The sequence below is a fragment of the Elephas maximus genome, chromosome 16, assembly GCF_024166365.1.
Source record: "Elephas maximus indicus isolate mEleMax1 chromosome 16, mEleMax1 primary haplotype, whole genome shotgun sequence".
Lineage (NCBI taxonomy): Eukaryota > Metazoa > Chordata > Mammalia > Proboscidea > Elephantidae > Elephas > Elephas maximus.
Genome location: NC_064834.1, coordinates 1,040,925 through 1,057,905, shown reverse-complemented (window position 1 = coordinate 1,057,905; position 16,981 = coordinate 1,040,925). Strand labels below are relative to the sequence as shown.

Sequence of the window (16,981 nt, the reverse complement as noted above, 5' to 3'; positions counted from 1 at the left end):
GATCTTCATCAGTAAGTGCTTCAAGTCCTCTTTGCTTTCAGCAAGCAAGATGTGTCATCTGAAGAATGCAGGTTAATGAATCTCCCACCAATCCTGATGGCCTTTTCCTCTTCATATAGTCCAGTTTCTCATATTACTTGCTCAGCATACAGATTGAATAAGTATGATGAAAGGTGAAAGGATACAACCCTGACGCACACCTTTCCTGACTTTAAAACACACAGTATCCCCTTGTTCTGTTTGAGCAAACGCCCCTTGATCTCTGTACAAGTTCCTCATGAGCAAAATTAAGTATTCTGGAATTCCCATTCTTTGCATGTTATCCATAATTTGTTATGATCTGCTCAGCGAATGCCTTTGCATAGTCAGTAAAACACAGGTAAACATCCTTCTGGTATTCTCTGCTTTCATCCAAGATCTCTCTGACTTTAGCAACGATATTTCTGGTTTCACATCCTCTTCTGAATCCAGCTTGAATTTCTGGTAGTTTCCTGTCGATGATCTGCTGCAGCTGGTACTGAATAACCTTCAGCAAAATGTTACTTACGTGTGATATTAATGATATTGTTTGATAACTTCTGCATTCAGTCGGATTACCTTTCTATGAAATAGCCACAAATATGAATCTCTTCCAGTCAGTTGACTGGGTAGCCAACATTGACCAATTCTTTTTGGTTCAATGACTATGTGTGTTCCTTCCACTGTCTTTTGATGCTTCCTGTGTCATTCAATATTTTCCCCGTAGAATCCTTCAATATTGCAACTCAAGGCTTGAATTTTTTCTTCAGGTCTTTCAGCTTGAGAAATGCCGAGGATGTTCTTCCCTTTTGGTTTTCTAACTCCAGGTCTTTGCACATGTCATTATAATACTTCACTTTGTCTTCTCCAGTTACCCTTTGAAATCTTCTGTTCAGCTCTTTTACTTCATCATTTCTTCCTTTTGCTTTAGCTACTCAATGTTCAAGAGCAAGTTTCAAAGCCTATTCTGACATCCATTTTGGTCTTTTCTTTTTTTCCTGTCTTTTTAATGACCTCTTTCTTTATGTATGATGTCCTTGATGTCATCGCACAACTCATCTGGTCTTTGGTAGTTAGTATTCAATGTGTCAAATCTATTCTTGAGATGGTCTCTAAATTCAGGTGGGATATACTCAAGGTTGTACTTGGACTCTTATGGACTTTTTCTAATTTTCTTCAGCTTCAGCTTGGAACATGCATATGAGCAATTGATGGACTGTTATGCAGTTGGCCCCTAGCCTTGTTCTGACTGATAATACTGAGGTTTCTATCATCTCTTTTCACAGATGTAGTCGATTTGATTCCTGTGTATTCCATCTGGTGAGGTCCATGTGTCTAGTCACCCTTTATGTTGCTGAAAAAAGGTAGTTGGAGAAAGAAGTCATTGGTCTTACAAAATTCCAGCACACAATCTCCAGAATTGTTTTCGTCACCAAGGCCATATTTTCCAACCACTGATACTTCTTTTTTTCTAGCTTTTTCATTCCAATCACCAGTAATTATCGATCAATCCTGATTGCATGTTCAGTCCATTTCAGACTGCAGAAGTTGGTAAAAATCTTTAATTTCTTCATTTTTGGCCTTAGTGGTTGATGCATAAATTTGAATAATAGTCATATTAACTGGTCTTCCTTGTAGGCATATGAATATCATCCTATTACTGACAGCATTGTACTTCAGGATCTTAAAATGTTCTTTTTGACAATGAATGTGATGCCATTACTTTTCAATTTTCATTCCTGGCATAGTAGACCATATGATTGATTGAAAATGGACAATACTAGTCCCTTTCAGCTTGCTAATGCCCAGGATATTGATGTTTATACACTGCATTTCATTTTTGACAATTTTCAATTTTTCTAGATTTATACTTTGTGCATTCCACATTCAGATTATTAATGGATGTTTGCAGCTGTTTCTTCTCGTTTTGAGTCATGCCACATCAGCAAATGAAGGTCCTGAAAACTTGACTCCATCCATGTCATTAAGGTAGACCCTACTTTGAGGAGGCAACTCTTCCCCAGTTGTATTTTGAGTGCCTTCCAACCCAAGGGACTCATCTTCTGGCACTATATCAGATAATGTTTCACTGCTGTTCATAAGGTTTTCACTGGGTAATTCTTTTCAGAAGTAGACCGCCAAGTCCTTCTTCCTAGAAACATCATGATAAGTGGATAAAAGATTGAAGTTGTGAAGGATTTCATTTTACTTGGATCTGCAATAAACACTCATGGAAGCAGCAGTCAAGAAACAAAGGATGCATTACATTGGGCAAATCTGCTGCAAAAGACCTCTTTAAAGTGTTAAAAAGCAAAGATGTCATCTTCAAGACTGAGGTCGTATGCAAGTGGCAGCTGGACAATGAATAAGGAAGATCGAAGAAGAATCGATATGTTTGAATTATGGTGTTGGTGAAGAATATTGAATGGACTGCCAAAAGAACAAACGAATCTGTCTTGGAAGAAGTACAACCACAATGCTCCTTAGAAGCAAGGATGGTAAGACTATGTCTCATATACTTTGGACATGTTATCAGGAGGGATCAGTCCCTGGAGAAGGACTTCATGCTTGGTAAAGTAGAGAGTCAGCGAAAAAGAGGAAGACCCTCAATGAGGTGGGTTGACACAGTGGCTGCAGCAATGGGCTCAAGTACAACAACGACTGTGAGGATGGTGCAGGACAGGGCAGTGTTTCGTTCTATCGTACGTAGGGTAGCTATGAATCAGAACCGACTCGATGGCATCTAACAACAACAACATTCTGTCGCCTAATTGCTTTTGTATATATATTTTTTTGCGGGCGTTAATTTGGTTTTCGCTCGTATTATTTGACTTTGGGGAAGCAAGATTTTGAGAACTGGTTTCACTTTAACGTTTTACCTCAAATGTTGCACTTTTTAAAAATATCATTTTACCCTTGACTTTCGAATTTATTGTATTTTTACCGGAGCATGTGGTCTGTACAATTGCGTATGCTTAGAATCTAGACTGTGAATATGACCTAAAAGATCATGATTTAAAAAAAAAAAAGAGATTCCATGTGTACTATTAAATGGAATATAGTCTCTCCTCTTCCTCTTGGTTGTTAGTTTATATATTCGTACATACATATATGTATATCAGTCTTATTAATTACATCATATAGTTTTCTCTGTCCTTGGCATGTGTGTGTGTGTGTATGTTTATTGATCTACTCTAGAGTAAGATATGTGTGTTAGACTCTCCATATCCTTTCATCTCAGAATCAAGGGACTTCTAAACACTCAGTCCCAGGAAAGGCAAAAGGTTCTCTCTTTTTCCTAGTCCTAGTCTTTTTCACTCTTGCCTTGGCATAATTATACGATATGTACACCCAATTCACATTATAAAATAGAACACTTCTCAATCTACTGCATCTGATATATCTCTTCATAGTTTTCTCTGAGAACAGTGAGTTTTGTGTAATTAAAAAGTATATAGTTGATTTTTCTAAAACAAGGCAGTTGCTTTTGAAGTAATAGACTCTTCACCTCTAGAAAAATAAATTTCCATTAACAAATGCCTGTGCCCTTATTTAAAAGAAAACAACAACAAAAATAAAATCTTCAGGTACATACAAGTAATTTACAAACGTGAATTTTTTTCTTTCTTAGGTATGCAAATTGTTTCTGAAAGTGAGCTAGCTCAGTTGGCCCAGATTCGACCATTAATACTCAATTTTCGTGTACGATCAACCATCAAGGCTTGCTTTGAAATGCTTCAGAGAAAAGTGTTAACCTCTGAAATCTTCCAGGAGTTTATGGTAAATATTTTGGTAGTCACAAAAATTTGTATCTGTGGTTTTTTTTTTCCCCCACATCGCTGCTAATTGGTTTCTTCTCTTTTGTTTCTCACTTTTAAAAAATTGGATACATTGTTGTTTTTCTAATTTTGAAATACTAAATTTATTTTTAAAGTAATATACATGGTAAAAAAAAAAAGTCAAACAGCATAAAAGAGTATAAAATGGATAATAAGTCTCTTACTTACCCTAGGCTTCATATGGTCCCTTTCCACTATTAAGTTTGTCATGTAAACTTCCAAAAAAAAAATGGTTGACATACTACCGCCCTTTTTTTCCCACATAAGATGCAATTTCTAAATGTATTATCAGCACATACAGCTCTATCTCATCTTTGTACATGTTGTATTAATTATATGGCTCAGTTCCTTGTTTTCTTTATATAGTTGCCTATGGTAAACACTTAAGTTGTTCTGGTCTTTGCTATTATGAACAACGATCATCCCTCTTCATCTTCTTGTGCATACACGTGAGTATTCTTTAGGACAAATTCCTAGAAATACAACCAGTGTTTTACACTTTTAAATTTGGATCTTTATTCATCTCTTAAATTACACATTATTTCTTATCCCCAATCAAATTGCATTTTTTATTTAAGAACAAAGGAATATCTTTTGATATTTATTTTTCATGTTTTCGATGTTTATTTTTCATGAACTGCAGGTTCCAATTCTTTGCCCAATTTTTTATTTATTTTCTTTTTATTGATTAATAAATCTTTTTATAATTAGCCCATTTGTGTATCTTATATAGGGCAATTTTTTCCACTTTGTTATTTGTCTTACACACATACATGCAAACACGCACATATTTATACACGTACACATACACATTCACCATGAAGAAATAGCTAATTTTCAGTGGTCAAATATGTCAATCTTTCCTTTTTTGACTTCTGAATTTTCTGTGTTCTTTAAAAATGCCCCTTCACTCTAGGATCATAGTAACTATTCTCTTTTTTTCTAATACTTTTATCATTTTTTTTAATGTTTAAATCTTTGATCCAGCTAGAATTTAATTTGGTATAAGGTGTTAGGTCAGATGTGCCAGTATATATTTTTTTCTAATAGCTATTAGGTGTCCCAAGTCCCTCTTGAAATTTCTCTTGAGTGATGTAAAATGCCACTTTTATCGTACACCGAAGTCCAATATGGAAACCCTGGTGGCATAGTGGTTAAGAGTTCGGCTGCTAACCAAAAGGTCGACAGTTCAAATCCACCAGACGCTCCTTGAAAACCTTATAGGCAGTTCTGCTCTGTCCTATAGCCTCTCAATGGTCAAGAATGAGCAGGTAAGGCACATAGAGTTTTCTATGAGCAAAGCTTTATTGAAGAGGCTTGCAAGCAGAGATGAGGAGGGCCTAGAGCAATGCTCACCCTCCTCTCACAGAACAAAAGACGGGCCTGAGTTTTTAAAAGTTCTTGGGCTGGGAAAAGATTCAAGTTTATTCATAGACACAGGCGGGGATATGTTATCTGTGGTGCGTGCGCAGCAGCGTTCTAAGATGGCTCCTGTCCTGGAGGCCTCTGGGATTCGTAACAGGACTTATTATGGGGTGTCGTGCCTGCGCAGTCTCTCACTCCATGGGTTCAGTTCCCTAGCTGGGGCTGTAGCCCCTCACTGCCCCTGGTGGAAGGTCACACAGCGGTCACAGGTGGATGTTCTGCGCATGTCCCTGGGCCTGGTTTTCTCCAGCTGCTCCTGAAAGGGAACTTTAAAGAAGTTTGTGGGCTATTTTTAGATACTCTGCCCCATTGTTCTGGGGAATGGCTTTGTTTCTGTGCCCTGGCTCATTTCTTGTTACTTTGTTTGCAGATTTGGGGCCCCTCTGTTTCTTGTCTTAATAAGTCCCTGGGTTCCACACCCAACCCCCTATTACCTCCCTGATAGTATAGCCTATTTCTCTTTTACTTGCTTCTCCTCTAACCACACCAGTCTCTTCGCTGTTTCTCAAACAGGCACCCTCCGATCTCAGGGCCTGTGCTCCCCGTCTTATAGGGTCACTATGAGTCAGAATCAACTCAATTGCACTGGGTTTGGTTTTTTTTTTTTTTTTGAAGTCCAGTATATATTTTAATATTCTCTTAGACTTTTCCCATTATATGTTTATTAACATGGTAGTATCAAACTCTCGATTAATGTAACTTTATATATATATATATATTACATATATATATATATGTAGTATATATATATAAAATCTTCTTTTAGGACTAGTCTCCCCTCATTGTTCTTCTTTAAAACATTCTTTCTGGCTCTTCTTACAGACCTGTTGGCATCAAGTCAATTCCAACTCGTAGTGACCCTATAGCACATAGTAGAACTCACCCATAGGATTTCCAAGGAGCAGCGGGTGGATTCGAACTGCCAACTTTTTGGTTAGCAGCCATGCTTTTAAACACTGTACCACCAGGGCTCAGGTTAACTCTAATAAGTACAAATATTAAAAGTACAAACCTGATTATATTATCCTATTGCTTAAAACCTTGATTGGCTCCTCTTTCTCCATGATAGTGGTTACCAACACTTTTACTTAAAGACTGGTGGTGCTGTATTGGCTACCCAAGAGTTATTGAAGAGCTTATTACAAAAACAGATTTCCAGGCTTTATCCATAGGCATTCTAATATGGTAGGCCTCGCTACGTCTAATTTCTTTTGTGTATGAAACACGGCCCCCCTGGGTAGTTTCGATCTCCCTCTGGCCTGGATCATGTGCACTGTGCTCTTGTTACCTACCATGCTGTTCCCTGCTTCTCTGAGAGGACACATATACCTCTATGTCTCTACTCAAGTCCTTCTGCCTGGAATGATACTGCTTCACCTGCCTTCTCTTTTCTTTCTCCCTCCACACACTTACTTTCATATGGCTAACTCTTGAAGATTCACTAAGGCCCAGTTCAAGTACTACTTCCTTCAGGTACAATCTACACCCTCTTCTCACTTATTGACATGGGTAAGTACCAAAGACCAGGCCATTATGCAAAATTGGCATTATTCAAAAATGAAGGATGACCACTCAGATCACGAAATGGAGGATGACTACATCATTATATAATTGCCAAATTACATTATTATATAACTGCCAAACCACTGAGAATCATGGCCCAGCCAAGTTGACACATAGTGTTAACTGTGAAACCCAGTGTTACTCTTGCCTCACACCTTGGCATTCATTACTGCCAGATGTATGTCGTTAATGTGCAAAATAGTCAGTAGATTTTTTACTATTGTCATAAGTGTGAAATGTCAGATAACAAGATAGTCAATAAGTGGGGAGAAGGTGCAATGATTTATACTAGTCACTTATAGTACTCTAGTCTGTTTTTTTTCTGTTTTAATCATTTACTAAGGAACCCTGGTGGTGCAATGGTTAAGTGCTCAGCTGTTAACTGAAAGGTTGGTGGTTTAAACCCACCCAGTGGCTCTGCAGGAGAAAGACCTGGTGATCTGCTCCCATAAAGATTACAGCCTAGGAAACCCTGTGGGGCAGTTCTGCTCTGTCACATGGGTTGCTGAGTTGGAATTGACTGGATGGCATACAAAAACAACAGTCATCACACCTCCGTACATTGGTCACATGTTATTTGATTGCATGCGTGTCTCTTCAGCTACTCTGTTAAGTCTTCAGGGGTGAAGCCATTTCTGATTCATCTTTGTATTTCAGTATCAAAAACAGTGCCAAGTACTTGCTAAACGCTCAATAAATGTTTGTTGAATTCACATTTGGTGAATATTTTTTTTTGAAAGGAATCGTTCTTTAATTGGCCTTCTAACTATAACTTCTTCATAGGGCAAGGGATAAATTGTGAGACTGTTTATATTTTTTAGTTTATATGTATGTTTTTGTTGCTGTTCTTTTTGTTCATAAAATTATAATTTTATGGGTAGGTAGAGGCCCTATGAAGGGAATATTGTATATTGCCTTTTTTTAAATGAAAAATAAAAAAATAATGAAGTTCAAAAGGAAAAGTATGTCCAGAGTGTTTAGCATTTTCTTATCAAACAATTTGTTGAGTGGAACTGCAAACTTGAGATATTTTATATAGTACTCTTTTAATGGGGTTATACTTTCTTCATTTATCATATAACACATTTAACATATAGAGATTTAAGGATCATGGACACTAAACAAAGGCAGGTTTTTTTTTTTTTTTTTTTTTTTTGGTTATAGTAAATAGCATGATTTATATTTCTTACCTTTTTAAGGATTTAGAAATTGAGAGCCCGTCTGGTGAGTTCACCTGTGGGAATGAACCATCCAATAGAAACAAAAACAGATATCGAGATATTCTTCCATGTAAGCTAAAAATTATTTTGATATTTTCCTGTTTAATTTTGGGAAAAGGTAAAAAATGGGTTATATGGCCTTCCACATGAGGCATTTTGACCTGGGACCATAATGAAGAGCTCTAGTAGCTAGCAGCGGATGGCCTGGGCATGTTCTAGGATACATGCAAGAATTTGGTGAGAGTCAAGTCCTTTGTTCCAGCTAACTTCCCCTAGCCACTGTCTCAGGGTTATTTACAACAGTTCTTCAACCTTGTTCTTACGCATTGCTACTTCTTAGGCCGTGAAGCATCCAAAACATAAAGCCCGGTAAGGTAAGATAGCTGCCACTTTGTGTACCACAAGTCCTGACCACATTCCCTGGCCATTTTGTTTAGACACCTAGATACAATGGAGCTGTTTATAGCTTTGTCCCAGACAATCATCTACCCTCCAGTGGGAGGCTGCCTTTGATTATCTTCACATGTTGGATAGAGAATAGTGCCACAAACTCCCTACCCAGTTACTCACAACGATTTATCTGTCTCAGGACGACCATAGCGCAGAAACAAAACACAAAAATGCAGTTTTAATCTCAGGTAGGAAATCTCATTTTGTGGCCCACACTCCTTTCAAACTCAAAATCTTTACAAATTTATCATTTTTTTCCTCAAACTTGACCCGCCTCCTTTATTCTGTATCTCAATTAATTAACCACCCACTTGTCCAAGCTAGAAAACATCAAGTCGCCTGCAGCGTCCAAAAGTAGTCACAGAGTCCTTTTGATTTCACCTCCTTAAGACCTCTAGAATGCTTCTGCATCTCACTGTTCCTACTGCTACTAACATAGACTGAGCCTGTTTTATTGTTCAGCTGGTCTCTGTCTTCTTCACTGCCTCTACTCCAGTCCATTCACAACAGTTTCTGAAATTAGTTTTCTAAAATGTGAATCAGAACATGTTACTCTCAGTACTTCCTTCACTCTCATGTTAAAGTCTTTTAGCATGGCATGTGAATTTTCCCCTCACTAGCCGTAGCTCTCCCACAGAACTTCTTTTGTTTCTGGAATTGATCTTAAGTGACAATCATAGAAAGCTTGATTTCTTCACCACACGTCTTGAACTTATAGAGAAGGTTACTGAAGACTCACGTAAAGAAAGCCAAAGAAATGATTAATTTGCCATCCTTTTCAAATGCTGAAAACACTGAATGAGGGAATTCATACATCTCAGGACACTACAAATACAGGTAGTCCTCACTTTGCATGGTTCCAATATACACAAATTTCTAATTACTGCATTTAGTTAAATAAAACCAGCCCATTAACAGCATGATTTACTTGCCATGGTACATTAACTGTGAGTAATTGCATAAAGTACAAAGTTCCGTGCTAGCTCTTCTATCCACAGATCACTTTGTAAATAACAACTCAGTGCCCAATTATGGTACTTCTTTCAAAGTCTTTTGGTGATTGCTCACTGCACATCTATTACTCAGTTCATGCAGACAGCAAAACGTGTAGTTGTCTTGCCTCCTTGCCTTTCAGTAATAAACCAACATGACATTTTACAAAAATGAATAATCAAAAAGAGGGAATTGTGCAACAAAGATGAAAGTGCAGCAAAGAAACAAAAAGTGGGAACTTTGAAAGTGAAATTTGAATGGAAAGTAAATGGAGTGATAGAAAAAATACCTGGCCAGGGAGTGTGGACCCTGCCACCTTTCCAGAGAGTCTAGGGTCTGCAACCAGAGAAGCTTGTTGAAGAACTGAGAAACATAAATGAGGAAGATGGTTGTGAAAAACAGGATGAAGATGTCCAGAGGAAGTGATGCTGTCAGAAAAGCTTTACATTAAAGGAACTTTTGGAGATACTTTACAACATCCCAAGTGCAAAGATAAAATGTTAGACATTGATCCAAATGTAGAATGGAGTATGGTATTTCTTCATAGAAAAGATACTTGTTCCGTATTGTAAGTTATACAATGAAGAGGCGTGCACTGTTAAAACTACTCTTGATAATTTTTTACAAATAGAGCACTTTAATTTTCACCATTTCTAATGTTTTAAATTGTAGTGTTCTAAATAAATACTAGTTTTGACATTTTTTTATTCCCTCTACATTTATACCACTACCCGACTGTCAGTTTGTGGTACTGTGGTGGCTTACAGCTTGCTGTGATACTGGAAGCAATGCAATCAGCATTTCAAATAGCAGCAGTTACCCATGATGCACAGGTTTCAGTGGAGCTTCCAGACTATGACAGACTGGTAAGAAAGCTCTGGCAATATACTTGCAAAAATTAACCAATGAAAATCTTATGGATTACAACAGAACATTATACAATTTGCTTGCTTTAGGCACGTCATCTGGAGAGATCAATTGTGGAGGAGGACATCCTCCTCTTTGATGAAGTTGAGGGCCAGAGAGGGCATATGAGACCCTCGGTGAGATGCATTAGCAGAGCCAAAATGATAGATGCAACCATGCCAATGATCATGATGTAGGACTGGGCAGTGTTTCATTCTGTTGTACATAAGGGCACCATGAGATGGAGTCAACTCAGTGGCAGCTATCAATTTGTCTATTCATTTATAGCCAACGATAAGGGGATTTTTAATGTTTCCACAATTTTTCTAAATTTTTAAAAAATTTTTATTGTGCTCTAAGTGAAAGTTTACAAATCAAGCCAGCCTCTCATACAACAACTTACATACACACCTTGCTGTATACTCCTAATTGCTCTCCCCCTAATGAGACAGCACACTCCTTCCCTCCTCTCTCTCTTTTCGTGTCCATTCGGCCAGTTTCTGACCCCCTCTGCCCTCTCATCTCCCCTCCAGACAGGAGATGCTCGCATAGTCTCATGTGTCTACTTGACCCAAGAAGCTTGTTCTTCACCCGTATCATTTTCTATCCCATAGTCCAATCTCTGTCTGAGGAGTTGGCATTGGAAATGGTTCCTGTCTTGGGCTAACAGAAGGTCAGGGGACCATGACCACTGGGGCCCTTCTAGTCTCAGTCAGACCATAAAGTCTGGTCTTTTTATAAGAATTTGGAGTCTGCATCCCACTGCTCTCCTGCTCACTCAGGGGTTCTCTGTCATGTTCCCCATCAAGGCAGTCATCGGTTGTGGCCGGGCACCATCTAGTTCTTCTGGTCTCAGGCTGATGTAGTCTCTGATCCATTTTGAGTTAGTTTTTGTGTATGGTATGAGGTATGGGTCTTGTTTCATTTTTTTCCAGTTGGATATCCAGTTATGCTAGCACCATTTGTTAAAAAGACTGTCTTTTCCCCATTTAACTATTTTGGGGCTTTTGTCAAATATCAACTGCTTATATGTGAATGGATTTGTGTCTGGATTCTCAATTCTGTTCCACTGATCTATGTATCTGTTGTACCAGTACCAGGCTGTTTTGACTACTGTGGCAGTATAATAGGTTCTAAAATCAGATAGAGTGAGGCCTCCCACTTTGTTCCTCTTTTTCAGTAATGCTTTACTTATCTGGAGCCTCTTTCCTTTCTATATGAAGTTGGCGATTTGTTTCTCCATCTCATTAAAAAAATGTCATAGGAATTTGGATTGGGATTGCATTGTATCTGTAGATTCCTTTTGGTAGAATAGAGATTTTTACAATGTTAAGTCTTCCTATCCATGAGCAAGGTATGCTTTTCCACTTACGTAGGTCTCTTTTAGTGTCTTGCAGAAGTGTTTTCTAGTTTTCTTTGTATAAGTCTTTTACATCTCTGGAATAAGATTTATTGGGGGCTACTGTAAATGGTATTGCTTTGGTAATTTCCTCTTCGATGTTCTTTTTGTTGGTGTAGACGAATACAACTGATTTTTGTATGTTTATCTTGTATCCCCATACTCTGCTGAACTCTTCTATTCGTTTCAGCAGTTTTCTTGAGAATTCCTTAGGGTTTTCTGTGTCTAAGATCATGTCATCTGCAAATAGAAATACTTTTACTTCTTCCTTACAAGTTTAGTTGCCCTTTATTTTTTTTATCTAGCCTAATTGCTCTGGCTAGGACCTCCAACACAATGTTGAATAAGAGTGGTGATAAAGGGCATCCTTGTCTGGTTCCCGATCTCCAGTGGAATGCTTTCAGGCTCTTTCCATTTAGGATGATGTTGGCTGTTGGCTTTGTATAAATGCCCTTTATTATGCTGAGGAATGTTCCTTCTATTCCTGTTTTGCTGAGAGTTTTTATCATGAATTGATGTTGAACTTTGTCAAATGCCTTTTCTGCATCAATTGATAAAATCGTGTGATTCTTGTTTTTGTTTTATTTATATGATGGATTACATTCATTATTTTTCTAATGTTGAACCATCCCTGCATACCTGGTATAAATCCCACCTGGTCATGGTGAATTAATTTTTTGATATGTTGTTGAATTCTATTGGCTAGAATTTTGTTGAAGATTTTTGCATCTGTGTTCATGAGGGATATAGGTCCGTGATTTTCTTTTTTTGTGGTGTCTTTATCTCGTTTTGGTATCTGGGATATGCTGGTTTTATAGAATGACTTTGGGAGTATGCCGTCCTTTTCTATGCTCTGAAATACCTTTAGTAGTAGTGGTGTTAATTCTTCTCTGAAAGTTTGGTAGAACTGTGCAGAGAAGCCATCCCGGCTAGGGCTTTATTTGTTGGGAATTTTTTGGTTACCTTTTCAATCACTTCTCTTGTTACGGGTCTATTTACTTATTCTACCTCTGTTTGGTATAATGACTCTGTGTATTCCTTCATCTTCTTTTGATGCTTCCTGCATCGTTTAATATTTTCCCCATGGAATCCTTTACAAACTCAAGGCTTGAATTTTTTCTTCAGTTGTTTCAGCTTGAGAAACGCCGAGCGTGTTTTCCTTTTGATTTTCCATCTCCAGCTCTTTGCACATGTTGTTATAATACTTTATCTTCTTGAGAGGCCCTTCGAAATATTCTGTTCAGTTCTTTTCCTTCATCATTTCTTCCTTTTGGTTTAGCTGCTTGATGCTCAAGAGCAAGTTTCAGAGTCTCCTCTGACATCCATCTTGGTCTTTTCTTTCTTTCTTGTCTTTTCAGTGACCTCTTGCTTTCTTCATGGATGATGTCCTTGATGTCATTCCACAGCTCCTCTGGTCTTCGGTCACTAGTGTTCAGTGCGTCAAATCTATTCTTCAGATGGTCTCTGAACTCAGGTGGGATATACTCAAGGTCCTATTTTGGCTCTCGTGGACTTGCTCTGATTTTCTTCAGTTTCAGCTTGAACTTGCAAATGAGCAATTGGTGGTCTGTTCCACAGTCGGCCCCTGGCCTTTTTCTGACTGATGATATTGAGCTTTTTTATTGTCTCCGCAGATGTAGTCAATTTGATTTCTGTGTGTTCCATCTGGCGAGGTCCATGTGTACAGTTCCGTTTATGTTGGTGAAAGAAGGTATCTGCAATGAAGAAGTCGTTGGTCTTGCAAAATTCTATCGTTCGATCTCCAGCATTGTTTCTGTCACCAAGGCCTTATTTTCCAACTACTGATCCTTCTTCTTTGTTTCCGACTTTTGCATTCCAATCACCAGTAATAATCAATGCATCTTGATTTCATATTCGATCAATTTCAGACTGCAGCAGCTGATAAAAATCTTCTGTTTCCTCATCTTTGGCCCTAGTGGTTGGTGCATAAATTTGAATAATAGTTGTATTAACTCGTCTTCCTTGTAGGCTTATGGATATTATCCTATCACTGACAGCTTTGTACTTCAGGATAGACCTTGAAACATTCTTTTTGACGATGAATGCAACATCATTCCTCTTCGAGTTGTCATTCCCAGCATGGTAGACTATATGATTGTCCGATTCAAAATGACCAATACCAGTCCATTTCAGCTCGCTAATGCCTAGGATATTGATGATTATGCGTTCCATTCCATTTTTGACAATTTCCAATTTTCCTAGATTCATATTTTGTAATTCCAGGTTCCCATTATTAATGGATGTTTGCAGTTGTTTCCTCTCATTTTGAGTCATGCCACATCAGCAAACGAAGGTCCTGAAAGGTTTACTCCATCCATGTCATTAAGATTGACTCTACTTTGAGGAGGCAGCTCTTCCCTAGTCATCTTTTGAGTGCCTTCCAACCTGGGGGACTCATCTTATAGCACTATATCAGACAGTGTTCCACTGCTATTCATAAGGCTTTCGCTGGCTAATGCTTTTCAGAAGTAGACTGCCGGGTCCTTCTTCCTAGTCTGTCTTAGTCTGGAAGCTCAGCTGAAACCTGTCCTCCATGGGTGACCCTGCTGGTATCTGAATACCGGTGGTATAGTTTCCAGCATCACAGCAACACACAAGCCCTCATAGTACAACAAACTGACAGACACGTGGAAGATGGAAGGAATACACAGAGTCATTATACCAAAAAGAATTAGTTGATATTCAACCATTTCAAGAAGTGGCATATGATCAGGAACCGATGGTACTGAAGGAAGAAGTCCAAGCTGCTCTGAAGGCATTGGCAAAAAACAGGGCTCCGGGAATTGATGGAATATCAATTGAGATGTTTCAACGAACAGATGCAGCAATGGAGGTGCTCAGTCATCTATGCCAAGAAATATGGGAGACAGCTTCCTGGCCAACTGACTGGAAGAGATCCATATTTATGCCGATTCCCAAGAAAGGTGATCCAACTGAACGTGGAAATTATAGAAAAATATCATTAATATCACATGCAAGCAAAATTTTGCTGAAGATCATTTGAAAAGGCTGCAGCAGTATATCGACATGGAACTGCCAGAAGTTCAGGCTGGTTTCAGAAGAGGACGTGGAACCAGGGATATCATTGCTGATGTCAGATGGATCCTGGCAGAAAGCAGAGAATACCAGAAGGATGTTTACCTGTGTTTTATTGACTATGCAAAACCATTCGACTGTGTGGATCGTAACAAACTATGGATAACACTGCGAAGAATGGGAATTCCAGAACACTTAATTGTGCTCATGAGGAACCTTTACATAGATCAAGAGGCAGTTGTTCGGACAGAACAAGGGGATACTGATTCATTTAAAGTCAGGAACGGTGTGCGTCAGGGTTGTATTCTTTCATCATACCTATATAATCTGTATTCTGAACAAATAATCCAGGAAGCTGGACTATATGAAGAAGAACGGGGCATCAGGATTGGAGGAAGACTCATTAACAACCTGCATGATGCAGATGACCCAACCTTGCTTGCTGAGAGTGAAGAGGACTTGAAGCACTCTAACGCTTCAGTATGGATCACACCTCAACATAAAGAAAACAAAAATCCTCACAACTGGACCAATGAGCAACATCATGATAAACAAAGATTGAAGTTGTCAAGGATTTCATTTTACTTGGATCTTCAATCAACAGCCATGGAAGCAGCAGTCAAAAAATCAAAAGATGCTTTGCATTGGGCAAATCTGCCGCAAAGGACCTCTTCAAAGTGATGAAGAGCAAAGATGTCACCCTGAAGACTAAGGTGCGCCTGACCGAAGCTATGGTATTTTCAATCACATCATATGCATGTGAAAGCTGGACAGTGAATAAGGAAGACTGAAGAAGAGTTGATGCCTTTGAATTGTGGTGTTGGCAAAGAATATTGAATATACCATGGACTGCCAAAAGAACGAACAAATCTGTCTTGGAAGAAGTGCAGCCAGAATGCTCCTTAGAAGCAAGGATGGTGAGACTGTGTCTTACATACTTTGGACATGTTGTCAGGAGGGTTCAGTCCCTGGAGAAGGACATCATGCTTGGCAGAGTACAGGGTCAGCGGAAAAGAGGAAGACCCTTAATGAGGTGAATTGACACAGTGGCTGCAACAGTGAGCTCAAACGTAACAACGAATGTAAGGATGGCGCAGTACTGGCAGTGTTTCATTCTGTTTTGCTTAGGCTAGGAACTGACGTGATGGCACCTAACAACAACAACAACCTCTGTGTTAATTTAGGTAGGTAGTGTGTTTCTTGGAATTCTTCCATTTCCTCTAGGTTTTCAGATTTGTTAGAGTACCGTTGCTCATGGTAATCTGATATGATTCTTTTAATTTCAGTTGGATCTGTTGTAATATTGCCCATCTTATTTCTTATTCGGGTTTTTGCTTCCTCTCCTGTTTTTCTTTTGTTAGTTTTACCAAGGGTTTATCAATTTTGTTGATTTTTTCAAAGAACCAGCTTTTGGTCTTGTGAATTCTTTCAATTATTTTTCTGATTTCTATTTCATTAATTCTGCTCTAATTTTTATTATTTGCTTTCTTCTGGTGCCTGAGGGTTTCTTTTGTTGCTTTCTATTTGTTCAAGTTGTAGGGATTATTCTTTGATTTTGGCCCTTTCGCCTTTTAGTATGTGTGCATTTATTGATTTAAATTGACCTCTGAGCACTGCTTTCGCTGTCTCAAAGGTTCTGATAGGAAGTGTTTTCATTCTCATTGGATTCTTTGAATTTCCTTATTCCATCCTTAATGTCTTCTAAAATCCAGACTTTTTTGAGGAGGGTATTGTTCATTTTCCAAGTGTTTGATTTCTTTTCCCTGCTTTTTTTGTTATTGATTTCTACTTTTTGGCCTTATGGTCAGAGAAGATGCTTTGTAATATTTCAGTTGTTTGGATTCTGCTAAGCCTTGCTTTATGACCTAACATGTGGTCTATTCTAGAGAATGTTCCATGTGCATTGGAAAAGAAAGTATACTTGGTCGCTGTTGGGTGTAGTGTTGTGTATATGTTGATGAGTTCAGGTTGTTTTCTTGTGGCATTATATCTGCCGTGTCTTTATTGAGCTTCCTTCTGGAAGTCCTGTCCGTCACCAAAAGTGGTGTGTTGAACTCTCCTACTTTTTTTTTGGAGCTATCTCACTTTTCAATGCTGATAGAGTTTGTTTT

At 38.4% G+C, this 16,981-nt stretch overlaps 1 protein-coding gene across 1 annotated transcript in view; it reads left to right on the top strand.

The window, feature by feature from the left end:
• The window catches only part of PTPN20 (protein tyrosine phosphatase non-receptor type 20), a 103,867-nt gene that overhangs the window by 25,742 nt on the left and 61,144 nt on the right, over positions 1–16,981 (top strand). The window contains exons 2-3 of the mRNA XM_049856023.1: positions 3,650–3,798; positions 8,045–8,135. Of these exons, the coding sequence (XP_049711980.1) occupies positions 3,650–3,798; positions 8,045–8,135 (240 nt within the window). The remainder of the gene's footprint in view (positions 1–3,649; positions 3,799–8,044; positions 8,136–16,981) is intronic.